The 27,847-nt window shown below is 50.5% G+C and overlaps 1 protein-coding gene across 2 annotated transcripts in view; it reads right to left on the bottom strand.

Annotated features, from left to right (window-relative positions):
• Positions 1 to 4,070: 4,070 nt before the first annotated feature.
• The window catches only part of MB21D2 (Mab-21 domain containing 2), an 82,743-nt gene continuing 58,966 nt past the window's right edge, over positions 4,071 to 27,847 (bottom strand). Inside the window, exons 1-2 of one of the 2 annotated variants that reach the window (XM_037909435.2) lie at positions 17,762 to 17,878; positions 4,071 to 6,116 (exon numbers count right to left, since the gene is read on the bottom strand). In XM_037909435.2, coding sequence (XP_037765363.1) covers positions 4,852 to 6,114 — 1,263 coding nt within the window. In that variant the 5' untranslated portion in view covers positions 6,115 to 6,116; positions 17,762 to 17,878 and the 3' untranslated portion in view covers positions 4,071 to 4,851. Of the gene's footprint in view, positions 6,117 to 17,761; positions 17,879 to 27,847 lie in introns of those variants that run through there. The other variant, XM_037909434.2, reaches the window with a different exon arrangement.

Raw genomic sequence — 27,847 nt, 5'->3', positions numbered from 1 at the left:
CGGTATCATTCTAAGGCATTTTTAATACTTGTTTTTATCTCCATCTCCACCTTACTGGCAACTGAACCAGCAGATTAAAGGCCTCTAGTTTTTGTAAGCTGACTCCGTGACTGGAAAACCAGGTGGTCTGCAATTATTTCAATACACACCGTTCAGAGAATGGAGTTTTTGGATGATTTCCTGTGGTCCATTATCTCAGGCCACTGACAGCCGGGGCAGACTTCCAGCCTCAGAAAAATCAGCCATAGCAGATACGGCCTCTGCCCTCCAGGGCAATGCCTCAGGTCCACATCAGGCCAGAACTGACTGCTGTTACCATCCCAAAGCTGTTTAATGGCCCACGTGAGCCACTGGTTTCTGTCCACTTCCTAGCGGGCAGACGTCTACACCGCAAACCACCATGACAGCAGAGCCCCCTGGGTGGTAGTCTCCAGAGGGAGGTCAAGGAGGGAGAGCAGGAGAGGGCAGGAAGGCTGAGTGACTCTGCCCCGCCACAGCACGGCGATGACCCGGTGGAGGCAAGCGACCGTCAGAAACTGCTGGGCTGGCACCTTGGACAAAGTGAGATTTCAAACACGGACACGAGGCTGAGTTGGAGACGCTGCTTTTATTTCTCTTTATAAAAAAACCTGCTGTTTTCATTGCCTTTGGGAAGGGTATTAGTCTGCAGTCACTGAAAGGGTTAAAACCTCCACATGTATTTTGCCAGCATTTGCTTGAGCTCTTGAAGGAGACAGAGAAGCTCGTTAGCACTCTGCAGGCTGCAGGTGGCACAGACGCTGCCATGCGCCAGGGGCACTGGGGCAAGACAGAGAAACCCATTCGCCACGGTCAGCCAAGCCAGCCTTAAGCCTCACGCACCTCAAGCATGAGAGAGCTGCAACGCTGCAGCCTTTCACCGGGCTGCCTCTGCGCACTGGGCTCTGTTCCTAACTCAAGGCACCAGAGGCCGCTTCAAAAATAAGAGGGAGGGAAACATGCCCCTCTACGATTTCCATCGACTGGCCAGCCCTCCTGGCGCAGTGCCAGTTTTCCCAGGGGCAGAAGGAGATGCCTCGGCAAATGTGAGGGATGGAAGGACAAAGCAGCAGCTCCTCCCGCTGCCATGGGCCAAAGGCCCGGAGGAGCAACGGGTTGGAACAGGAAGGCAGAGAGCGCGGCCGGAGGGCCGGGACAGACCCACTCAGCACCCAACGAGCAGAAACCGCAGGGGGTTTCTTTTCCACCAGTGGCTCTCAATCTGTTCCACACCAGGGCCCCGGCAGCACGATGGGAAGGGCACGGCAGTGACGATGCAGAGGCTGAGAACCCTGCTCTCAGCACCACCCTCCAGCCCCCTCTCCAGCTGGCATCTGGTCCCAGCCTCATCACCTCAGTCCCACTGAAGCCAAGAATGGAGCCAAGTGGAAGTGGGCAGGGAGGAGCCGGTGTCCGAGGAGGAGGGAGCCCATCCCGTCCAGTCCAGCACCTTAGCGTAGTCAATCCAGAAGGGTGCCGAGCATCTTCGGTTGGCTCCCTCCAAAGGAACTCAGCAACGCTCAGGATCAGGTCCCAAAAGTCAGCACATGGGGCGAAATAGGGCCCACGTCAAACAAACTCTCTCCCGATATTCAGCAAAGGCCGAGTCACTCCTTTACACCTCGAGGAGCCAAATCTCCCAAGTCCTTTAGGCCTGTAAGTGCTTAGCGGAGGTTTCAAAAAACACCAAAAGACAAGGTGCCCGATTCCCACGGAAATCAATGGAGTGTGGGGAGATACCCAGGGGAGTTGGGCACATCACCTGCTTAGGTGCTTTGGAAAACTCCACTTGGTGCTTAAATACTTCAGAGAAACTGGCCCAGTGTAGCCGTGCCAGGGGGAAGGGAGAGGGAAGAGGTCGGCAACGACCAGCTGATCTTTACAGAGGCTCCAGCTTGTACCGATCTCTGCTTATGTCAGTCTGGGTCAAACCGAGATTGGGCCAAGTAGCAAAATCTAATCCAGATTTTGACACGCCCCCCCACCCGGCCCCCCCAAAGTTAGGGTCCCAACTTCCCGAGGTTGGGGAACGCGGGGGCGCGTCTCCACCCAGGATCTATGGGTGCTATGGGGATCTGCAGTCTGAGCGCTCGCGCATCCCTGCGTTCTTGAACCTGGGGGAGGGGGACAGGAGGGGGCTCCCTAGCGATGAGCACTGGGGATCATATTACTCCTACTGACGGCAAGGGAGACAGTGTTGGGATCTACTAACGTTCATTTTTAATCCTATCAACCTGGCACCTTTGAAACTAAACACTGATATCGAGCCTGCAAGGGCTAACCGCTCCCATCAGGTAATTATCTAATGCAGGTTTCAGAAGGTTTTTGTTTATTTTACCTGATGCAGGTATAGGGTAAAAATCTTCAAAAAAAGCCTAAATGACTTGGGAGCCTAAATCCATTTTTAAAAGTGACTTGGGAGCCTAAATCCATTTTTAAAAGTGACTTGGGCTCTTAAGCGCTAAAGTCACTTTTGAAAAAATCTTACCCTTCTCATCTAACGGACAAAAGGCAATTTGTAAAGAAGATATCTGCTCTGCCAGGAAACCAGTCACTCATTCATGAGAGGGGGTCAAAAAGAGGGACATGTTTTTTTTGCAAACATTTTCACAAAAGCGTGTTCTATTTTTGTGAAATGTTTTCAAAACTTCTCAATCCCAGCTCTAATCATCACATTTTAAAAAGCGCACAAAATTGATCCTGGAGGAGTTGTTCTGGTCTGATCAGCAAACTGAATTTGCTGATCAAAATCATGGTCCGGGTTATGGTCTGGCCGGATAGAAAACCTAAAGCCAGCTGCACGAGGACGGACTGGACACATTTTCAGTTCAGATCAGTCATCATTCCCGTATATTTTAACCTACTTTCTAAAAAGGGAACAAGGTTTCTTCTGCAGAGCATCATGGCTGTGTTACCTATGTAAGGCTGCAGTGGAATAGAATGTAAGTAACCCTGGTGCACAGCGGGTCCAACTCTGAGCTCACAGCCCGAGTGCAAATCAGGAGTGGCACCACTGAAGTCAAAATGGAGCAGAAACAGGTGAGAGGAGAAACAGGCCCAGGGTGTGTTTTACCTTAGCAGCACGCAGGGTGTAAGACTCTTCTCTTCTCCCCTGGTCTGGATGATTCTCTTTGCATAGGACACCACTTAATCCTATATTTTACAGTGACAGCAAACGCAAGTGACTCGTGACACACGATATTTAAAGGAGAACCACACCAATGCAGGAGGCTTGTCTGCCCACCTCTGAACACAGCGGCCCGTGGGCCCCTCCTGCCCGGCCCCTGAGCTCCTGGCCTGGGAGGCTCGCCCCCGGCCCCTCCCCCGCTGTCCCCCAGCCCCCACAGCCTCTGCTCACTGCGCTGCTGGCACGATGCTCTGGGCGGGGGGGCTGCGAGCTCCTGGGGCAGTGCAGCCGCAGAGCCTGGCCTGACCCGGTCTCTGTGCTGCGCGGTGGGTGGGTGGCTGGCTCCAACCGGGCGGCACGGCTACAGCGCTGCCAGCCACCGGTGCTCCAGGCAGCGCGGTAAGGGGGCAGGGAATGCGGGAGTTGGATAGAGGGCAGGGGAGTTGTGGGGGGGTCGTTGGGGGCAGGGGTGTGGATAGGGGTCGGGGTGGTCAGAGGGCAGGGAACGGGGGGTTTGAATGGAGGAAGGGGTCCCGGCGGGGCAGTCAGGAAGGAGAGGAGGGGTTGGATGGGGCGGCGGGGGGCAGTCAGGGGTGGGGGGTCCAGGGGCGGTCAGGGGACAGGGAGCAGGGTGGGGATAAGGGGCGGAGGCCGGGCCACGCCTGGCTGCTTGGGGCGGCATAGCCTCCCCTAACCAGCCCTCCGTACAATTTCTGAAACCTGATGTGGCCATCAGGCCAAAAAGTTTGCCCGCCCCTGTTTGTGTTCTTGAGTGTAACAGGACTAATGACAAGCCAGAGCCCTCTCGAAAGGCCGAATCGTAGGAGTGCCGCTGGAGACAACGGGAGTTGAGGGTGCTCAGCACCTTGCAGAATAAGGCCTTAAGAATCGCTACTAATCATAAAAGAAACACAAACAGTGGTGCTGAGGTAATGGCAAAAGATTTCATTAGTGCAATTAACATTTATAATGGTATGTTCTTTAATAGAGAATTTAAATAAGGCTTTGAATAATTACACACACTAAAACTAACATTCCATAACCTTATTCCACATGGAAAAGCGGCAGAAAACCCTCCCTGCCCTACAAGGTCCAATTACGAACAATTACATTCAAGAAGAGGTGGCTTCCGAAAAAAAACAATTAATTGTTTGTTGCATCATCGGCTCTTTCAAGTCTCCTTGCTCCCTCAGCGTGAGAAACATGTGAAGAGCAGATACACAGTACATTCACCATGGCGGGCGGTGGGGGTTTGGCCAGCAAAAATGCCAAGTAGCGCTTCCCAGTCTGGAATCTCACCCAAGTTCTTTATGGTGATGGAAGCTCCTGAAAAGAACAACTGAATGTTTTTACACAGAGGAAGGTGAATTCTCTCCTCCCCACCCAAACAAGTTGTGCATAATTATGGAAGCTTGAAAAGAAATGATGTGGGCATGTGTGTTTATGGCTCAAGTTCTCCTTTTAAAAAACCACACACAAAAACAATGGGGGGGGGGGGTGAGAATCAAAGCAGCATATGAAATAGTAATAAACGGTTTCAAAGTCTGCACTGTCCAGCAGAACCAGGAATTATCATGTGTTCGTTTTGTTCCTGACAAATCCAATCTACACTGGATGTGTAAAAAACAAGGGACCGTGTCACCAAAAAACAACCTACACCTTGGAAAGTCTTTAAAAAAAAAGTAAAAACAAGCGTTGGCGAAAGCTCAGAAAAATTTGTCGTCGATTCGGAAGTGGGGCCTCGTGACATCGTCTGGGTTGATGAAGACGGAGATGGATTTCCCTGGGTTCTCAGTCACCAGCTGTTGCAGTTTTTTGGCTAATCGGTCATCAGGCTGGCTGGGGTCCCCTCCGTCTGACTGCGGGGAGGGGATGCTGCTGGTGCTGCCTCGCCTTTGGAGCTCCAGCGTTAGCCGGTTAGCAGCTTTGACGTGCTCAATGGCAGTTCGGAGGTGCTCTGCAGGATCCGAGCGGACCGAGGACAGCTTCCGGGCATGCAGCATGACTGTCTCTTCGGACAGGTGCTCCAACATGTTGCACTGGGGGATGAAGTAATTGGGGCACATCTTATTGACCAAGCAATGTTGCAGGTCGTCAATGAGCCCCAGTAAGAAGTGGGCAGCATAATCCTCTTGAGCCAAGTAGTTGGCTGGTAGGCGGTCGCACGCCCACAGCATCATGCTCCGCAAGTGATATGGACTAATGGCTTTGGGGCGGGAGAGGAGTTTGATGATGATCGCTTTGCAGGCCTGGTAGGCTTGCATGAGGCTGCTGGAGATGCACTTCTTCAGCTGCACTTCGCTTCTGGCGAACGACAGCCTCCACTCATTGTCCTTCTTGCCTTTGTAGGAACAGGCAGGCACTAGGTAAAACCCACTAATGACTTCCTCCTCCGTGATCTTCCCATCCCAGAAGTGGTTCTCCATCAGCCAGCTCTGGGCCACCGCTGGCCACCCTTTGAAAGACACTACGGGGACAATATCATACAGCATGCGGCTGCTGCCCACTCCCAAGATGGTGGATATTATAGTTCCGTTCTTTTCCACCTTTTCTACTTTGGGCATCCCTCGCTGCGGCTTCTTCTGGATCTCAGACAGGACGATGCTAATGGAGTCATAGAACCAGTCGGCCACTTTCGTAGGAGAGAAGAAATAATTGGTGGCCCCATTGATATGGTCCACAATCGTGCAGCAGTCTTTCCATTTACTTATGGTACCTTCGTCGAACAGCCGAAGGCTCAGCCACGAGTGACACAGAGCCGAGTGGCGCATGTCCAGCGTGACTGGCTGGTTTCGGTCGTGCAGTTTCAGCGCTGGCACCAGAAGGGTGAAGTCCATGTCATAGTCCGTTCCTCGAGCGTAAACATTTAATTCGTCGAGATCGAGATCCACCACACCTTCCCGGACCCCGCCTGAAAGGAGCAGGTACTCGTTGGCTACTGGGAGCTTTTGGTCCAGCTTCTGCACCATCCCTGCAAGAGAAGCCAGAGTCAGAAAGCGGGACGGATTTTTGGATTGCATGTTTAATTCACATTAAAAAAGCTACTGTGTGTCAAAGATGACATACAACCACCATGGAAATCCAGCACTGCTCATATATGCTACAGGAGACACGAGTCTGAGGTCTTGTCTAGAAGAGTTAGCGTAGCAAGCTGGGGTGGAAATTTAGAGCGCATGGGCGTGCCACACGCTAAGTGGCCCTGTGGACACTGCTACTGCACACTAAAAGTTCCCCAGCATGCTTGGACAGCAGCAGGTCAATGCACGCTAGTGAACTTTTAGTGCACGATAGCAAGGTCCACATGGATGCTGAGTGTGTGGCAGACTACTGCGCTGTACATTGACAGGCCCACCTGCCACACACTAACGCTCCATCCTGACAGCCCTTGGACAGTGAGCCTCTGCCAAGGATAAAGCCAGTCCCTGCTCCCACAGAAGTCAACAGCAGGGCCCCTCTTCAATGCAGGGATATGTTGTCTAGTTAAAACAGGCTGATTCTGAATATCATACTTAGCAGTACTGGATGGAAAGAGCAAAGGGCTTTTGAAAAAATTGTCAGGCTATTTCTAGGCCTAAATTTAACTCCCGTTAAGCCCTGCCAAAACCAGGTTTAGCTTTCTAGCTAGTAGGGCTCCCGTCGCTGAGTAGCCAAGAGCCTCCCACTAATTTCAAAATACACCCGTTAACACCACCTCCCTCTCCGTCCATACCTCTCTTGTTTCCGCAGGGGAAGGGCAGAGCTGGATTAGCAGGTAGGTTTTTTGGTTTGTGTTTGAGTGTCTCTGTGGAACTTACAGGGAAAGCTAAGCCAGAGAAATGGACTTTGCATTTAGTTCTGAATTCAGTGAGGTCTGTGGTTGTTTCCCCATCTTTATGGGAGGGAATTTCACAGAGTAACTCCACTCGAACATCCTGATTAACTTAATTTGGAAACTAATCCTTCAGGTTGCAAGGAAGGTGGCATTCCCTTAATGACTTGCCCTAGCTCCCAGGTGAATGTGAATACTGGACTTCTACTGTCATTGCTAAACAAACCACACCACTTTTTTGCCCCCTATACAGTGCAGAAGTTAACATTTTTCATTTTTGTTGAGTTTTTAAAACTTTTAATTAAGAACAACAGGAGAGACTTAACCACTGCAACATTCAAAACAAAACACCACATTGCACTCGATTTCTAAGTCAACTTAAAATTTTAGGCTTAAAAATTAGCTCCCTTTTGACCACTTGACTGTTTGAAAGCCAATGTCACTATTTGAGTTGGTCTTGTTGTTAAAGGTTCAGGACTGGGAGTTACGCTTTCCTCAGGCTCCCTGTATAACTTCAGGCAATTCAGTTAACAGGACCGTGCCTCAGTTTCCCATTTGTGAGCAGAGGATCACGATACTCACCCACTTTGTCAATGGTTTTAGTTTGCTTTGAGATCTGCAGTTATAAGATACTGGACAGTTGCATTATCCTCCCGGACCACCAGTACATACTAGACATTTTGAGGTGTCACTCTGGGAGTGATTTATTTCTTGGCACACATTTTATAAAGTAGCCTCCGTGCCCCGCTTCTTTCCATCTACATTACTGATGCCGGATTGAACCCTTCCACTACCAGGCTTAAACGGGAATACAAAGGAGAGCAAGTTGGCAAGGAGGGGGAGTGGAGAGAGGAAAAGCAGTTGGTCTTTAACTAAAGACCACGCGATATGGTGCCAGAAACCACAAAGGAACACTTCACTGCAAGGTTTCTCCCGGGTGAAAGCACCACAACACCTGGGTGAGAGGGTTTTGTGTGTGGATCGGAGAGGGGTTGGGACAACCCCAAGTACGATTCTAGTCTCTGTCAGCGGTGAAGACAGACTCTAATCACCCTCTGGACAGAGAGCTGGCTCTGGGTCTTAACACAGATTCCCGACAATTCTCCCCCTCATCTAACGTTTCGCCTCCATCTCCATTCAGCTTTCAATTTCTTCCTGAAGAACTGAAGTTGCTCCCTGCAAGTGCCCTTCACCCTCCCTGCCCCAAGTCAGGGTCACCTTCCTGCCAGCTGAGAGCCAGGGCCGGGGTTCTCTTCCCTCCACACAGTCCTGGCCTCAGGGAGAGACCAGGTAGCGTCGCTCACTCCTACTTAGTGTCCAAAAAAGTGCACCCGATGCAGAGTCCTGCTGCCCTGACACTCTGCCCCCAAACGCTTGCTTTTTAGGGCGGAGTTGTCAGCCAGCCTACGCAGCCACGCAGGGGGGAAAGGGGACAAGGCTCCCTCTGACTCGCCTGCCCGGGCTACTCACACCCTGGGGTCATGATGAGAGGAGGGGGAGCAGCCACCACCAGGCTGGGAGCCTCCCCCTTCCAACACACCAGCCAATGCACCCTCTCCTCCTTCGCTCCCACGACACGCCCGCCAGCAGTGCCTAGCCAGGGCAGAGGGAGAAGCAACCTGTGCTGGTGTAAGCTTGGCAAAGCTTACTCCCCCCAGCGAACAGGGCCAGAACTGTGACTCTGGCATAGTTAATGGGATCCCTGCTCTGTTCCTTCTGACCTGTGCTGCCCTACACACTGCCCCTTATGCAGGACAAGTTGCTAGGTACCAGTCCTGCCCGTAGGCTGGTCCAAACACTTCCTCTAACATAGGACCACAAAGTTCCCCCTCCCCCGCCCCCATGGGTAAGTTTTCAGATATTCCCAGGGCCAGGATGTAAGAGAATTCTACGGAAATTACTCTTAAAACTTGCAGAAGTTGACAAATATATATTTCCTAAATACTTTTTGCGGTGTGCTACAGGAGGGATAAAAATCATCTATTAAATTCTATAGGATGGCCCCCAAAACCTACGTACAGTACAAGAGAGATCACAGCATTACAACTTAGTCCTGTGGAGCACAGAGTCCCTGGCTGTTACAGCCCTGGTCTGGGCAGAATAGCACTCCATCTAATATTCCAAACATAACGACTCTTTCACTGTTTAAATCTACATTCAAGACTTCTGCCCAGTTAAGAATGTTAGCATGGAACACGTATTTGGCACTTTCCGCATCACTAATTGCGTCTGATGTACAGCAACCAGCCAGACTCACTTGGAAAGTTCTATATAAATGTAAATGGGGTTGGCGATTTCTCTGTAGAAAAACACAGAAAACTGGCTGCAAAGACAGAAAAATATTTTAAAAGCAAAACATACAACACCAGCCCCATCTGAGGTTTAAACCCACCAATATTCAGGACATCCAGAATTAAAGAGAGAGAGAGAGAGTGTGTGTGTGTGTGTGAGTGTGAGAGAGAGAGAGAGAGAGAGAGAGAGAGAGAGAGTAAGAGAGACAGAGACACACACACACTTTGTGAACCTTTACAAGCTGTCATTTGTCTTGTCTCATGTTAGAGGAAGGTGATGGAGGAACCCAAACAACCAACTTTCAAACCCGTGGGGCTCAGTAGGGGCAACAGCTGGGACAGGGGAAGATGGACCCATCTGTGAGCCAAATGTGGCAGGGCTCGCAGCAGCAGCGATTGGGTTCAGCTGGGGAGAAGCCTCTTCTGAGCCCAGGCTGCGGTGCGATCATAAGAAGTTGCAGCTTTTATAGGGCTGAAGCCCCCTGGGTACAGCTAGAGGACCCCTGACCGTCTCGCACCCCAGCTGACAAGGCCCCTCTGCTCCCCTATGGTAAAACAAAACTCGAAGTGTTCGTTTCCCATTGTAAAGCCATCCGAAATGCCAGCAGTCAGAGAATGCTTTTGATAAGCAGTCTGCAACTCTTCTAGAGATAAGAGCCTGTGTGTGAGCTCCACTACCAGGCTAGTCTGCAAGTTCTCAGAAATTTGAAAGGAGAAAGTGTAATAAATCACCAGCCACTCTTTTCCTTGCAGACATCTGGATCTACCAGCCCATCGGGAACTGCGAAGCATTAATGTCCACACAATGGCTACAGGCGATGAACCATGGTCTGTCAAAATCTCTCTGCTTGGAGAGCTGCAGATTTTAAATCCAAGCCCATCTGAAGCTTGCATCCTTTCCCCTCCAGACACTGCAACATGAGCAACCGCCGATCAAAAATAGCAGGAGCTCCAGCATGCAGCCAGAGAAGGAATCTCTGTGAGTGGTTAGGACCAGTAATGCTGCTACATTTGAAGACCAAAAAGTAGGGGTTTGAAACAGGGTCTCCTCCATTTAAGATGTACACAAGACATAAATGAAAGGTTCTGTGAAGAGCTGAGCTGGTCACGTACAAAATTCAGTGAGGTTTTTAGGAGGCCTATGGACTTTGCTAAGCACTCAGACCAGCCCTCTTATTTACAATTCTATTGAGTATTTGAAAATATATAAAGGAATATTACATGAAAACAGTAAACTGAGCATCCTATTTTGGCATCAAGCCTCACAACTGATTGGGCCAAATACCTGTATCCAAAGTAGCAAATGTATACCCAGCTGATTCAGGCCGATCTAGCCTAGCAAGGCTGGGAATATTAAAGAGGCAGGATATGGTCCAAGTGAACTAAAGTCCTAATATTTGAGAAACAACTGTGGAAGGCCAGGCATCAGGACTCTTGGTTTCTCCTCTTGGCTCTGGAGGCAGATTGTGGTTTAGAGGTTACAGACACTGAAATATGACAGGGTCCCTGTTTGAATCATCTTTAGGGACTGAACCCAGGACCTGTGGATGCAAAAGCCTGAGCCTCTACCACCTGGGATCAAAGATCTGATCTCTCAACATTAAGGCAGGACAGGAGTCATAGACCTCTACCTATGGCCTTGCTGCTAGAGGGTAACACAGAGCCATACGTCGTCAGAGTGGATTACAGAAGTACTTCGTTTTGGCATGTTCCCTCTGAAAGCTTGTTTGGCAAGTAGCTACTTGGCTTCAGAGACCTGGATTCTTTCCCCAGTTCTCTCTGAGGTGACATCACAGAAACTCTGTTTTCTTACCTATGAAATTAGCGAGTACTGCCCCAAGGTATGAAATCTTGGCTCCTCTTAAGGATTGTTAAACATAAAAGTATTAAAACCAGCAGTCAGTGGAAGCTCTGGGACCAGAGCCCACAGTCACAGAGCTTGTCATTTAGCGCACATTCCACTAGGCTACACTGTGTGTGCGAGAGAGATTATTTTTGTTAAAATAAATCACTGTCCTTTTAATAACAGGAAACGTGATCTATTTTTATTCCCACATCCTGCAAGGGAAAGGAGGGCAAAGCATTACAAAAGGAGGAGGAGGAGGAGGGAGCTTTACCTAACTTTTCCTTTTGGGATATATCCTCGAATGAACTGGGATGCTTCAAGGCACAAGACACAACGTATCCTGTACATTAAGTAATGCAGAGAAGCTCTCAGCCCATTACGGTATTTCAATGTGAATTGATTTCACAGCAGCCGCTGTGCATGCAGGGCTCTGCTTCCACCCAAGGAGATACTTCATGCAAATAAGCAGATTTACAGTTCCCTCTACAGAGAAACTGACCATGAAATGAAACACCACCGTCTTCTCAGACATCCATTCATTTCCTGATCTTTCATCTAGTCCTGATGTCTTACTTAAGCAGCTATAGCTACAGAATAAGGAAAGCAAGCACCAGCCTGAAAAAAAGGGAGATAGGCTATGCTAATAAGACCAACCTGGTCTCATCAGGTTAAACCTTGTGACCTCCAGTGCAGCCCGAGTACCCAGAATGCAGCAGAAAAGCCATCTTTCTGCTGCATGGGGAAGAGGAAGACCCCCCAGAAAGCACACAGCCCAGTCTCTTATGTGCTCTGGATAAGCATCAGAATATGCACTGCTTCTCTGGGACAAGCTGGAGCTCCAGGGGCTAGATCTGCCATGTTTCCATCTCCGCCAGGTTGGCGACAGGGAAAGTTGCTTTGCAGATTGTTAGTGGCCTGCTGGTGGAAGCAGCAGAAGGGATATACCAAGCAAATGTGTACCCCGGCCAGGCTCCCCCCAGCCCAGTGTCACCCACTGCTCAGCCTGGACTATCTCCTCCAGGCAGCATGCACCTTGAGCTGCCATATCTTCCCGCATGCTGGGCCCCACGCTCTGTCTCAAACCAGGTGTTAACATAGTCCCGTATCAGATTGTTTCCCCCACCCCTGCCTGTTTTATATCCTACTAGGATACAGGGCAAGCACTAGTCCACTGAACTCTGCAGCCTCTGAAAACCAGCCAGCCCGAGTTGCTACAGAGCATATGGCCCAGAGCTGGTAAAGGATTGCTGCGAAAGCAGCAGCAGCGAACCCAGGACTGCAGGGAGGACGGGGGCTAGTCATGAGGGAAGAGCTTGGACACTTGCTAGAAGAAAACGAATGAGAGCTTATGGGAAGGGAGAGCCTGCAGCTTGCTGGCAGCCGTGCGCCGGAGTTCAACAAGAAAGCTGTGCTAACCAGCCATTATGCCTTGTTACTGCACTTTCTCCCGTCACCTCTTGACTTCTCCATCAAATCGGACAGGAGGCGAAGCACAGAGCCACACAGCATCAGCTGTTAAAAATAGCTGCACCACACGATAATAGCCCAGCTTCTGCCCCTCAGCCCTTGTGTAGCTTGGAAAAAACAGTCCCCCTGGCGCGTGCACAGAGCACCACTCCCACTGGCTGCCCAGGTTTGGCCTAGGATTTGGGTGTGTTCTGTGGAGACTCACTGACCCTGGGACACTCCCAGAACCATCCAGGAGACAGCGCTAAGGCACTGCTCGTGAAGTCACACAAAGCAACAGCTCAGCTTCCATTTAAAACAGAAATGCCCATTTCTAGCCCACACTGTTGGAAAGAAAAGCTTGGCCATGGGACCCAGATGTGGAAGAGGCAGAGGTGCCTGCCTGAGTCTGCACAGAGCCTGGAACAGACTGGGAAAAGATGGGACTGCCTCGTGCATCTCAATGGGGTGTTAACACCCAGGCCCAGGGCCACGCAGGTGTCCTGCCAACCCTACCCCAGCAGAGGCTGCGCGTGGTAGGTGGGGAAAAGTGCAGCGTGCCCAGTCCCTGCACCCAGCAGGTACAGCCCAGCCGCTGGAGTATGAACTAGGACAACTGTCTGCTGCCACCCCGGCCCCTTTAGGCAGTTGGGGGAGGAGGTGACCCCTACAGATATCTTTCCTTGCTGCCCCCATGGGGAGGGGGTCCCTGCTGCTGCTGCTGCTCCTTGGGAAACCAAGGGGCACTGGGCTGCTGCCTCTTGCACCTTGGATGAGAGGGGAGCCTCCCTCGCTCCCCACTGCCATGGTCTGGCACAGCCTAGTGGTTACAGCACGAAACTGGGAGTCAGACTCTTGGGTTCTGCGCCAGTTCTGCCGGATTTGCTGTGTAACCTCAAGCACGACACATAGCCTCTCCTTGCCTCACTCCCCACATCTTTAATATAAAACCATTTCACTTCCCCAGGCAATTCTCACACTCGGCTGCTGGGGGAAATGCCGTGAAATTCCAGACTAATCAACAAAACATCAGCTCTGTCTACAGAGCAAGGGCTGCGTCCAGGCCAGCCTTCCTGAGCTCGCTCAAATCCAGCAGGGCAGGTAACAACAGGGAAGACCGGGCAGCATAGGCAGGTACCAGCTCAGCACAGACCCTAGGTACGTACTCTGCTTGCCAACCTGCTCTGAATTACAGTGGACGAGAAGCTGGATATGAGTCAGCAGTGTGTCCTCGTTGCCAAAAAGGCCAACGGCATATTGGGCTATATCAGTAGGAGCATTGCCAGCAGATCGAGGGAAGTGATTATTCCCCTCTATTCGGCACTGGTGAGGCCACACCTAGAGTACTGCATCCAGTTTTGGTCCCCCCACTGCAGCAGTGATGTGGACAAATCGGAGAGAGTCCAGTGGAGGGCAACAAAAATGATCAGGGGGCTGGGGCACATGACTTACAAGGAGGGGCTGAGGGAACCGGGCTTATTTAGTCTGCAGAAGAGGAGAGTGAGGGGGGATTTGATAGCAGCCTTCAACTACCTGAAGGGGGGTTACAAAGAGGATGGAGCTCGGCTGTTCTCAGTGGTGGCAGATGACAGAACAAGGAGCAATGGTCTCAAGTGGCAGCAGGGGAGGTCTGGGTTGGATATTAGAAAAAACTATTTCACTAGGAGGGTGGTGAAGCACTGGAATGGGTTCCCTAGGGAGGTGGTGGAATCTCCTTCCTCAGAGGTTTTTACGGCCCGGCTTGACAAAGCCCTGGCTGGGATGTTTTAGTTGGGGATCGGTCCTGCTTTGAGCGGGGGGGACTAGGTGACCTCCTGAGGTCTCTTCCAACCCTGATATTCTGTGATTCGATGAAGCCTGTTCTGTACCACCCTCACTGCTACTGGTCCCCGCACTAGCTGCATTCAAGCTAGCTCAGGCAGGGTAGCTGGGGCACGGCTTTCGTTACATAGGCACGGCCAGGGTCATTTACAGAAGCGCAAGAGCCGGCGGTTTGCAGTTCTTTGGGAATCCTACCGCAAACAGCAAATCCTGGGGACTGTTCTCCCTGTTGCAGGAAGGAACATTCTGCAAAGGAAAACCCACTGCAGAGTTCTCCCACCTTCCCCTAGAGCAGCGGTTCTCAAACGATGGGGCGGGCCCCCGAAGGGAGGTGTGGGAACATGTCATGGGAGGCGCGAGCTGTGTGTTATTTCCCCCCACCCCTTGACTGTCAGCCCTGGGTGGCTGGGGGTCGTGCAGAAGGGCCGTGCACACACAGGAGGCTGGGATAAAGGGGACTGCTGGAGCCCCGCCACCCGGGTTCTCCTCCCCTCTCCAATCCTCAATCCCTCACTGGGAGGCAGCCCTGGCTCAGGCTCTCCCCACTCCAATCCCTCACCTGGAGGCAGCGGGAATCTGGTTGTCAGCTCCAGGGTGGCGGCAGCACAGAAGCAAGGGTGGCAATGGGGTGCTAAGTCTGCTGCGAAAAGCGATATTGACAGATAACACTTTTCATATTGCCTGCCACTGCTCCCCGCCCTGCCTTCGGAGGCGGGCGCCCGGCCACCAGCCGCTGCTCCCCGCCCTGCCTTCGGAGGCGGGCGCCCGGCCACCAGCCGCTGCTCCCCGCCCTGCCTTCGGAGGCGGGCGCCCGGCCACCAGCCGCTGCTCCCCGCCCTGCCTTCGGAGGCGGGCGCCCGGCCACCAGCCGCTGCTCCCCGCTCTGCCTTCGGAGGCGGGCGCCCGGCCACCAGCCGCTGCTCTCCGCCCTGCCTTCGGAGCCGGGTGGCAGTACTTGTGGGGCAGGGGACAGCGAAAATGACTACAGACACAAAGAAGTGGGGCCCGATCAAATAAGTTTGAGAACCACTGCCCTAGAGTGACTCACACCTAATTCCAAGGGCTTCATTAAAGGAGGCTGATGTGTCTGCTTTAATGTAAGCGATGTGCACTCGGTGAAGGTGTGCGCAGATTCTTCCATTCCTCTTGCTAATTGTAAATCTATTTGTGAGCAGTGCAAGTTCCCATTCTATTGAGCAAACAGAAGAGTGAGCTCTTTAAAACAGCCTTGAGTTACAAAGCGCATGTTAGGGGAGTGTTGACAGAAGCACCCTTGGGGGGGTCAAAGTGGAAAGAATAAGCCATGTGATGCCAATTCAGTCCAATATGGGAGGCAAGCCAAGCAAGCAATTCTTTGCGGATTGCTATGCTGGAGCCCTATAGATTTTTCTCCTTTTAGCCATCCTTTGTGAGCAGGCTGCAGAACACACGGCAGGTGACTAGCACTCTTGTTTTAAAAGTCAAGCTTTTATCTCTATGCTTTCTTTATAAGATCAGGAAGAAACTGGGACACTTCTTTCTTTTAACTTCATGCCTCTGTCAGAATCCCTACTGCGAGCAGATATCCTGTATGTTGAGGCCTAAGGGCGATAGGAAAAATGTAAATTAGACTCCGGGAGTCAGATTCTGATCACCAACTCATGGTGCAGGAACGACGCTGTTCATCCAATGGAGTTACTCCGTATTTTCACCAGGGAAGCTGAGATCAGAATCTGGCCCTGAAAGCAAAGCACAGAAAGAGGATCACAAATTGAACAGAGGGACATCATGGTCTGAATAAGGACCATGAGTTTGGAGGGCAGCAGTCAAGCAGGGGAGAGGGGAGAACGGATAGAAAAGATATAATCAGCAAGTAGCTTGATGGTGCTCTGTTTAACATTAGAAAGCATTGTATATTTTACCCTTGAAATTTGTTTCCTTGACATTGGGCCTCCGTTTATTTAACCAGAATATGATTTCTCATAAACACTCAAGTTATATTTTCAGTCATCATTGTTCCACTGAAAGAAATGCACCTTCTACAACCTGCACACGTCATTACAAACCAAATAGAAGGTGGTGACAATTCTGTCTTAGGATACCTCTGTGACCCAGTTCAAAAGGGATCCTTTATCCAACAGGGCAGGAAACATGAGTCTTAACGAGGTGAGCTGCTTTGGCACAAACAAAAAAAACAAAAACAAAACCCACACACCTTGAACTCCCCCATCAGGAGCTAAAGAAAACTAGGCTAAAACACTGAAGTCTCTGGCAAAATCTTTGTTGAATTTGATGGGTCAAAAAGTGGCTTTCTGCAGACAAGGCTCTGGTAATCTCACTCGATCTCTTTTTTTAGGAAGTGTTTACTGCCACTTTCTTTCAAAGTGTGTGTCACTAAATGAACCTGCCCTTTGAAGGAGAGCTCAAGAGAATTTTGGTTTTTTTAAATATTATTTTGGGAAACTATCTTTAAAACCTCATGTCGAAAGTCAGGGGTTGCTACCTTGTGGAAATTGGGTAATGTAACGCCAGGAGCATGAGCCAATAGGAAAGAAATGATGACTCTGAAAGAGCCAAGAGCTGGAGACACCAGCCATCCAATGCACCCACACGCCCTCCCCAAAATAAGGCTGCAGCTCTAGGATTAGGACAAAGAGCAGTTAGTGGAATTTCATTGATCTCTGATGGCACTAGTACGTAGTTTGGGCAGCATTTTCATTAAAAAAAAGTCTCATAAGTAGTATTCACCCCAAATCACTGTGCCCGCCAACTAACTACTTTAAGCTACAGATGTTTGCACCCCAAGTTACTACCTAACTGGTGCCCTAGTACAGCATTTATCTTTTTGGGGTTTTCCAGCCTCTCAGCAGTGCTGCAGCGATTGCATCCCAAATAAGCTCCAGAAGCAATACTAGAACCCACCCCTGCCCCTGGTGGGCAAAGAGAGCCCGGTTCTGCCCCCCCTACACCCCTGGGGCGCTGCTCAGGTGTGACCAAGAGGGAGGCTTCAGCCCAGGAGGTTTTGCTTTGGAAGAGAGTCAAGGCGTTTACTCTTTTGGGGCCCAGTCCTGCAAGGTGACCGAGTGCTTTGAAGGAGGGACCCAGCAGCACCTGCCAGGTTTGAACCCCTATGACTTGTATTCAATACTTCCAGTCCCCACACTGCTAGAAGCATCTCTGCTCTTCCCAACCCCTGGCCAGCTCCTCAGTCATCTGGCCTGACAGACACTGTGGCCTCAACTCAGCCCTGGTCTGCAGCTCATCTGCTCCCCGGACGCAGCTTTTACCACGCACCAAGCCCCACCTAGTGGACAGTCTCTCCGCCTTCCCCAACAAGTCCACCGGGTCAGCATGGGCTACTGGTGAGAGGTGCCCTCCTGTGGCATCATGCGGGACACTGAAACAGAGGGCTGCCGCGGCCGTACCTGGGAAGAGACTGAAGTCGGACTTCAAAGCCCTCAGTGTTTCACACAACGGAAACCCAGCGCAGGCTCAAAACTGACCAGTCGCTGCCAGGTGTCTCTGCTGGCAGGTCCGGCTGCCTCCCAGTGATGGTCCCAGCAATTCTATACACACACAAGGAACAAACTCCGCTCGCAGTCGCTCCCGGGAGCCTCCCAGTCACGCCAAGGAGAGGGGGCACGCAGTCCCGTCAGGTCGGACTTTGACCAGAGTACGCACAGCACTTGGGGTTTCTCCAGGACGGCTTACTGCCCTTGGTACATACAGTTTGCTATTTGTCTTCTAGTCTCTAGAGGTACAAATCGCTAAATGAGTCCACAGAGCCCTGTTTGCAGACAGCTCACGTGTGCTGTGCTCACAGAAGCACATCCACACCCAGTGTTCCCCCCCACCCCCTTTCAGTCGGTGTGAAACCAGGGGTGCACCGAATGTGGGAGGCAGTGGGGCTTAGAGATAGCGCCCCCAACTGGGACTCAGGAGACCCGGGGTCTATTCTTGGCTCTGCCATTGGCCTGCTGTGTGATCTCAGGCAAGTCACTTCACCTCTGTGCCTCAGTTTCGCTATCTGTAAAATGGGGATACGGATACTGGACTCCCTCTGCACGACACTCCGAGATCCACTGATGAAAACGTCTATATAAGAACTAGACCTTGTTTTGCTGCTGCTGGGCCTGTACATGGATAGCTAGCACATAATTTTTGTCTCCAGTAACCCAGCCATGACATTTCACTTCCGTACCCGAGTCTGGCTGTTCTCTATGAAGACCACTGACACACTGCCTCCCATATTCGTCACAGTAATATTATTACGATTGTGGCATAATTGTGACGCATTTTGTACAAGGCAGGTCCTGCGAGGTCTCATTGGAAAAGTGATGATTTGCTGTATGCATGTATCACTTTTGTATCTGAAGCTATAAATATTGACTAGGGATCTGTATTTCAAATGGGCTTACTCTGGGTGTGTGCCTGCGGGGTTGGGGATTATCCTGGCTGTAGCCTCTCTATTGTTGGTTCATGCACTGGCTGGTCAGCCTGCATGTAACTGCAGCCGGCTGTGTCCCTCCCTGTGTGAATGCTGGTGGAAGTGTAGGCCCGGAGAGGGTCTGCAGCTTGGGGGAGAGGGAGCCCAGGCTGGGGAGTCAGAGGGCTCAGTGGTACTCACGTTCCAGGTGGCACCCCAGGGTGGGGGAACCCATCACAATTACTTACAGACAGGGTAAACTCCTCCTAGAAACGTGGGCCTGCCACGCCCACCACCGATACGTTCCTGTTCTAAAACGATACTTCCCGGCTACTGGGCAACACAAGGATCTGAGTCCTTCCCTCACAAAATCTCCCATAAACCATTTGGCAAGAATAACTTTGTCTGCACTAGAAACGCGACAGTGGCTCAGCTGCAGTGTAGACGCTCGCTACGGCAGAGGGAGGAGTTTTTTCCAATCGTGGTAGTAAATCCACTTCCCCAAGAGGCAGTAGCTAGAAGAACTCTTCCATCACCCGAGCGCGGTCTACACTGGGGCTTGGGTCGGCTCAACTACGTCACTCAGGCGTGTGGATCGTTCACATCCCAGACCAAAGTACCTGAGTCAACCTGACTTTCTAGTGTAGATGAGCCCTAAGACTTGCTATACTCCCTCTTCCCCCACACCACCATCTGTATATGGAACCAATAATCAACAGAGGGAGACCTGATCACATCCTTCGGTATTCAGTGTCCAGTTTCTGATAATCCTGCAACAACTGCTCAAGCATGAAACCAGCAGCTCATATGCAACCAAACCATTCTCACACCCTCCATTATCCTACGGTTTAGTCTACTGGGCTGTATACCATTGGACATCTGAGACCACTGTATGTGATAAGAATCCCAGATTACCCCCCTCAGACAGGAGAGGCCTGCGAGAGCAGGAATGGCATTTATGAGAAAGCAACAGGTTCCTTATAACGTGGGTGGGAGGGACAGAGATGCCCCCATATTATTTCCTTCCACCAAAAATCTCTCTTCCTCCTCGTCTTCCTATTTGCGACATCTCTGACAGTCCCAACGCAGAATCTTTTACTTCAAGAGATGACCCAGTGAGGATCCCTTTAATAGTCTGTGTTGACCTTTATATTAGGTACGCATTCTGCTTCTAAAATTGTTTCCAGGCATTTCCATGGTGCTCATCACCACTGAGTGAAGGCAGCTAGAACCCTGGCTCGACAACCGGTTCAAAACAGGCACAAGGCACCTGCAGGCATCGAGGAGGTGGAAGCAAGGGGTTAGGATCCACCCGGAACGTGGTTCTCCCTAAACAGCTGAACGTGCTCGACAGACCAGCACAGGTCCTCAACATGCAGCCACCTCCAGGGACCAGCTCGCCCTTCCACCAACCCCGTTAGATCCACACTGAGAGGGCACTCCACACACAAATTGCTCCCGCATGCAAAGGGGACTTGAATACCTTCCAGGAGTGCTGCCATGGGGGGGGGGGGGGGGGGCAGGGGCCTGTGTTGGGAATGGGGAGGAGACGACACTGGAATATCCTCTCTCAACACCACAGAGTTTCTCAGAAAACAGGAACAGTTAACGTAGGCACGGCAGGCTGGGGCTGCTTCACAGATCTACCCCCAGGGGACAGGGCAAGCCGCAGATCCGGGGGGGGGGGGGGGGGGGGGGGGGGGCGGCACTGGCAGACCAGGTGACAGCTCTTGCCACGGCTTTAGGCCTCAGCCAAGCACTGACAAATTCACTGCTGGAAAACAGCCCAGCTCACCTGTGTGGCAGTATGGTTAAGATGGGTAGTGGACTCGTAAGAAATGTGTTTAGACTTCATGGAATGCTTGTAAATTGATGCCTGTATTAACCCTACTTACAATGCTGGTATCCCGAGCCATACGGTAATACTGAAGCGTTTGTGCTATGGCTGTAAAATGTTTGCTCTGAACAGTGTAACTCACCAGCCAAGACAACCTCATTTAAAATGCTAAATCCCTGTCATAACCATAAGGGTAGCCTAAAATCCCTCCTTACCTGTAAGGGGTTAAGAAGCTCAAATAGCCTGGTTGGCACCTGGCCAAAGGAACCAACCGGGACAAAAGATACTTTCAAATCTTGGGGGCGGGGGTGGGGGGGGAAGGCTTTTGTTTGTGCTCTTTGTTTGGGCCAGACAGAAATCCACCTTCTCCAACCCATCCCAATCCAAGTCTCCAATACTGCAACCAGTAGAGGTAAGCCAGGCAAGGCGGATTAGTTTATCTATTGTCTTTCTTGTGAATTCCCCCTGTGTTAAGAGGGGAGGTTTATTCCCGTTTTCTGTAACTTTAAGGTTTTGCCCAGAGGGGGATCCTCTGTGTTTTGAATCTGAATACCCTGTAAAGTATTTTCCATCCTGATTTTACAGGGATGATTTTTACCTTTTTTACTTTTCTTTTAAGAACCTGACTGATTTTTCCATTGTTCCAAGACCCACGGGTTTGGGTCTTTGATCATTTTATAACCAATTGGTTAGGATATTATTCTCAAGCCTCCCCAGGAAAGGGGGTGTAAGGGCTTGGGGGGATTGCTGAGGGAAGAGGAACTCCAAGTGGTCCTTTTCCCTGGTTCTTTGTTAAATCACTTGGTGGTGGCAGCATACCGCAGTCCAAGGACAAATAGAGATTTGTGCCTTGGTAAAGTTTTTAACCTAAGCTGGTAGAAATAAGCTTAAGGGGGTCTTTCATGCGGGTCCCCATGTCTGTACCCTAGCGTTCAGAGTGGGGAGGGAACCCTGACAATCCCTATGAAAGGAATCGCCTCTTGCCCATCAGGAAGGGCTATCAGAATGAAATGGGCCATTGTGCAATATCACAATACAAAGACTTTGCTACTTGCCCCTCCACAGGCTACGTGCAAGGGCTTGTCCCATCGGCTTGAATTCTGGAAGGAAATAAAGACAGCGGACATGACAAGTTTGGCTGTTTGGACTGTCACAGGGCTGGAACTACAAAACAGCCCTAAAAGACATTCAGAGCTAATAGATTACTGCAACTCTGTTACCTTTTGGAACCATTTGTAACTCATTTGTGTATATACATGTTTGTCTGCTTTAACCTGTAAATAACTCATTTATTTTTCCTAGTTAATAAAGCCTTAGCTAGGGCATGTCTACACAGCAGAGAAAAACCCACACCTGGGTAAAATGAGTTTGTTATCTTTCTTCCCCCTTTTACAGACAGGGAAACTGAGGCACAGAGGTGCAGTGACTTGACAGAGGTCACAGAGTGGGCCAGTGGCAGAGCCAAGAACAGACCTCAGGTCTCCTGAGTCCTGCAAGGTGGGAGGACCCTAGAGCACGGGCTTCAGCCTGAACCCAGAAGCCTACAGAGCAACAAAACAGCCCTACAAGCCTGAGATGGCTGGCACAGGCCAGCCACGGGTTTTTCTTTGCTGTGTAGACAGACTCTTAGTTTACTATAGGACTATTTGTGTTGTCTTTGGTGTGAGATCTGAGATACAAACTGACCTGGGGTAAGTGACTGGTCTCTTGGGACTGGGAGCAACCTGAATGTTTTGTGATCCTTTGGCGCACAGCAACCATCACCAAGTCCAGTTTGCCTGGGTGGCACGACAGAGCGGAGTGCCCAAGGGGACTGTCTGGTAAGACGGTTACACTGCTTCAGGTGTTCACATCGGTTACCGAGCTGGTGAAATCAAATTGTAGAGCATGCAGCCAGTCTCGGGGGTCTGCCCTGAGGCTGGTGCTCACCATTGTGAGTGCGCTCCAGACAGCATGACGGGGGTCCAGTGGAGCTACGCTAGGGGAAGGCCTCCAGAGGACAGAGCAACGGGGGAGGAGGAAATGGAGCATCCCTGGAGGATGGGCTTGGCCTCCCACAGATCCTCTAGAATCCACCTTGTGCGCGGGTGACCCCTTGGCCTGTCTGATTAGATAACCCAGGGGCACCTTTTGGGGTGGCAGAGATTTCCTAATAATAAAAATCTCCTCCCAAGACTTTTGTTGGGGGAGGGTGGTGATCTGGGTCCTGGGTCAGAAGGCAGTAGCTAGCTCCACACCCCTATACAAAGCATCAAGGCAGAAATAAACACAACTGTGACTGCAACCCCAGGATCTGAAGAGGGGGATCTTTCCCCAGCGGAGCAAACAGGGGTGCTCAGGTTATTTAGCACAGCAGAGAATGGCAAGAGCCACATTTTTACAGAATCAGGTCTATTAAATACCCTCCTTAGCTCTGATGTACACAGAGTGCATTGAGCCCATATTGGATATGGGCATATTCCATAGCCACGGAAGAAAACAAGAATGGGTCAAACTCTCAGCTAGAGGAAAATGGTGCAGCTCCACTTAAGACAGTATTACAGATGTAGCCACTGGAGGGGATCTAAGTGGATTCCCCTCTCCCCCCCGAACCCTGAACTTATTACTACCCTGAGGACAGCCCCTGAGAAGTGGCTGCAAGTCTCATGCATCCTCACATGCAGTTGTTCCAGTTTTATCGCACTGAGGTTATACTAAGTGGGGCTGTTGCTACTTCTGCCAATGAACTCAGCCTGTTCTGTGACGTTGTGGGAACGCCCGCCCTGCTTCCCCGGATTAAAGAGCAGAGGAATGGCTGGGATAATCTAAGAGGTTTTGCCATCGGTACACTCTCGGCATTTATAGTCATTTAGAAGTTTAAGTGCAAATGAACGTTGTCATCTGTTAGAGCAGTGACAGGTTTCAGAGTAGCAGCCGTGTTAGTCTGTATCCGCAAAAAGAAAAGGAGGACTTGTGGCACCTTAGAGACTAACAAATTTATTTGAGCATGAGCTTTCGTGAGCTACAGCTCACTTCATCGGATGCATGCAGTGGAAAATACAGTGGGGAGATTTATATACACAGAGAACATGAAACAATGGGTGTTACCATACACACTGTGACGAGAGTGATCACTTGAGGTGAGCAGTGGTTCTCAACCGGGGGCCCCAAGCAGATTTCAGGGAGTCCACCAAGCTGGACCAGCATTAGACTCACTTGAGGCTCAGGGCAGAAGGCTGAAGCCCCACCGCACGGGGCTGAAGCCCTGGGCCCTGAGCCCTGACACAAGGAGCTGAAGCCAAGGCCTGAGCAATGTAGTTTTGTGGGTGCCCCTGTTGTGTGGGGCCCCAGATAATTGCCCTGTTTGCAACCCCCTAACGCTGGCCCTGGCTTTGATATGCAGAAAACCAGTTATTGTGCACAGGTGGGCAGTGGAGTTTTTATAGCATGTCTGGGGGGGCTCAGAAAGAAGAAGGCTGAGAATCCCTGTGTTAGAGGATTTGGCAGAAGGTGCCATGTCAGTTTATCAGGAGCTAGTGAGGGAATCACGCTCACTAGCTCCATCTAGCGGTCCATCACTCCCTGAGAACAATGGCCTGACAGCTGCAGCGTTAACCTTTGACCGAGGAGCAAGAGCAATTAGAGAGTCAGTAAAACAGAGAACGTAACTGCTGCAGCTCCAGCTACCTCCACCTCATTGACAGGTGCATTGCAACACGGTGGCAATATCGCTGAGCGGTGTGGAGCAGCCAGAGGCTTAATACCTCCACAACATAAAGACGGTCTCAGGAGTCGCTTAGCCAGCTGTTACGGTAACATCCTGGCACTGGTCACACTCTGCTCTTCCCAGGTTCTCTGTTTTCCACTGGTCACATCCCTTCCACACTATAACGAACGGGCTGGTTGTATGTGGCTGGAATTGCTCAGCTGCGCGGCACAGGGCCTATGCTGCTGTCAGCTCGCGGGGATTCTCCACCCCGCAACCAACCATTTTCCACTAAGCGTGGCTTTGCAGGAAGTGGAGATACAAGGCGGCCGCGGGCTGGTTGCAATACACTGTAAGGTCCAATCTCTTCGTTCTTGATCTATTCCAGAACAAAGCCTAGAACGGGCACAAGCTCACACCATCATGCTAGAGAACACCTACTGCCTTGATGAGCTGGTGAGATACCAGTAACTTCATTGATGGAAAGATCAAAAATACCCACAGGAAAAATTATTCCTGGAATGAATTTGTTTTAGCCTGTTGGTTCCCACATTCCCTTTTGCATCCAGACCCCTCCTGCCCCCTCCAGCGGTAGTATTGATTGTGCAAAAAACACGAGTTTGGGGCCAGAGCAGGGCAACCATCGAGAGAAGAAGGAGATTCTGTGAAACCTCTGCAATCTCGGATTCCTCTTTAAGAAGTTCTTTAGTCAGGAAATCCAGCTGCAAGCCTTGCCAGATTGCCAGTGCATTTAAGTTTGGAGCCAGCTGGTTACACTGTGTTCATGCTCTCTTCTCTCACAGAATCTGGATACCTCAGAGTTCCCACGTGAAGCCAGAAAAGCACAGAGAGACAGGGATAATTTTTCACAAGCTCACTGAGTTTCAGGCTGCAGAACTGCCAAGCCAGCATATGGTCAAAAGAGTCAGGCCCCAAAAAGTCAGACAATTGTTTTAAACATCATGAGGGTTTCTTTTTGGGGGGAGGGGGTGTCTTTTCATTTGATTCTAGCTTTTTAACCTTTAATGTGCACTCAGGTCACATTTTCAGGCTTTTCTCTGCAAATAAGAGAGCTAAAAAACTTTTTTATAAAAAAGAAAGTTGAGATTCTCATGCTATCACTGACTCCAGAAGCTGGGGCTTCAAGAAAAAGCATCAAATGTTGCCAGATTGGCTGATTTAGTTTAATTTGTCTTAGCCACAAGACCATCTTTTTTCACTATACGTTGCTCCAAGACATTCAACCTCAATAGTTTCTAGATTTATGTTAATAACTAAACAAATGCAAATTAAAGCTTTGCTCATAAGAAGCATACAATGGAGAAGGCGGATGAAAAAGGCTTAAGGTATACGACAGATCTAGATCATCTTCACAGGTACAATCAAAATTAGGAACCTCAAAGAAATCAAACATTTTAGGTCTAGTTTTTATAGCTGTTGTGATGAAAGTGCCCTTACGGAGGTTGTGTTTCTGCAGCACTCACCATCCCCAGCACGGAAGCTGTCCCTCAGTAGGGACACTATCAGCAGGCCATTCTGCTGAATATACGGCATCAGATAATAGCAACTTCACTGTCCCCTGCCGACAGCTGGACCCCATGGGGAGGAAGACCACAGACCCCCCAATTCACCATCTCAATCAACAGAACTGGGTATGCCAGAAGCACTACCGTGGAGACTGGCCCCTTAAGAAGGGCACGGTATTAGAAAAATCAAAATGAGGAAGCACAAATCGTGTCCAGAATCCTGTTTATTCAATCATGGCTGCTTTGGGGAAGGGCTGAGAAGAGAACGAAGCCCTGGCTTTTTAGTGGATACAAATAAAAGACGTGCAAATAGGAGCTAGCAAACACAAGTCATGTACTGAGCGCCACGCTCTGCCTAGCTGAAGAGATCCTGCTGTGACAGACAGCGGCTGTACACGCCCAGGCTTTCATTTCTGCTCTGCACACACGCAGAGAGCGTTGGGGTACACCGACACCAAGCAGAGACACTCTCAACAGAACAGGTGCCTTCAGCAGCCACGGCCCTGCAAGCACCGGCTCTCCAAGGCCGGCCTCGCCACCAGCAGGGCCAAAGCACAAACCAGAGAGAACAAAGCCAGAGTGCACAATAAAACACAGCAGCTTGTTTATTTATCCATTCACAGGCTTTTCTGTGCTTCTCATCAGTGTAATCATTAGTCACCAAAAACTCTTCAATGGGCCTGTCCTCACAACACCCTGAGCAGCAGGGAAGTGCCGTGGATGGGGAAATGAGACGCAGCGACCTGACTGACACGCCACGAACTGAGACTAGAACCCATGTCTAAGTTTCACTCCAGTTCCACAGCCACAAGTGTGCCCTTCTCTAGCCCCCTCCCCTCCCAAAAGGATCACAGGGGACGGGGAGGGGTGACTTCAGAGGAACTGCCGAGGGGAAGACGGTGGGGTCCAAAGCCGTTGGAGCGTGCTCCCACTGATGGGATGAAGGAGGGATCGTATTGGCCTTCGGGGTACATCACAAAGTAGAGAGCGAGAGAGCTCGTGTGTGTGTGTATACCACCTACATTCCCTGTCCATCCAAGTACCTGATGTGAGAACTTGTCAGTTATTTTGCAAGTCATTCCAGGCTGATGGGTAGTTTACAAGCATCCAGAACATGTAGTTTCATACTCAGTTGCTGATCTCATACCTGTTATCCAAACAGTTTAAAATCCAGGATTTAAGGAAGGGAAATATCCATGCCCTTTCTTAATCTTCGCCCACCCCTAACAATCCCCATAGCACTTGTGAAAGATACAGCAAGAAGGCAGCAGTTTCCTTACTGTGAAATTACCTCTTCAATCAGCAGATGGAGCAAACGCATTGGTTTTACTGTAGGATGCAGAGAGCAGATGTGGAGGGGGGGGGCTGGAGAAGAGCTGAAAACAAGAGGGTTTAGGTTTTTCCTATTGCACCTCTGGGGAAGGAAGGAGAAATTCCCTCTCTCTCGCCGCCCACCCTTCCCCCCACCAGAAAGGAATCACCCAGAACAGAAGTTAGAAGCCATGGCAAGAAAATCCAGGTGAAACCCCAAGGCAATGTATTAGAATTACAAGAACAGAATAACTGACCGACCGGCCATTTGCCAAGGGAGGATGTGGCATCACAGTTCTAGGAGCTGTTCAAGGCTAGGACAGATCCCCACCTATCGGAGGTTTAAGGAGCATTTTAAATCAGTTCTGCTGCACCAAATCATGGCAGGTGGAGATGAAAAACACCTACAGTGTCAGGTCCTCAAGCGCCATTATGGGTTTTCTCCCAGCATGAGAGTGCCCTAGCTAGTGCCATACCACCGTGTGTGGGGGCAGGGTGGGGGGCGCGCGAATAGGGCGATGAGAAGAGACGGTGAAGAATGTCTGTGTGGAATAACTATCAAGGAAGGCTGGTATTTAGGCCAAACCACCTTTACAAGGTCCTTTTTGTGTTGGTTTTATTTTAGTATTTAGTAGCCACTTTATGGTGCTTTATAGCATCATAAAATCCAAGCAGTGAACAGGCAATTGGCACGGTTTATCAGAGCTAGAGAACAGAACAGGCTTT

Source organism: Chelonia mydas, chromosome 9 (genome assembly GCF_015237465.2).
Source record: "Chelonia mydas isolate rCheMyd1 chromosome 9, rCheMyd1.pri.v2, whole genome shotgun sequence".
In the NCBI taxonomy this organism is placed as follows: Eukaryota; Metazoa; Chordata; order Testudines; family Cheloniidae; genus Chelonia; species Chelonia mydas.
This window is presented reverse-complemented; position numbering and strand designations above follow the sequence as displayed.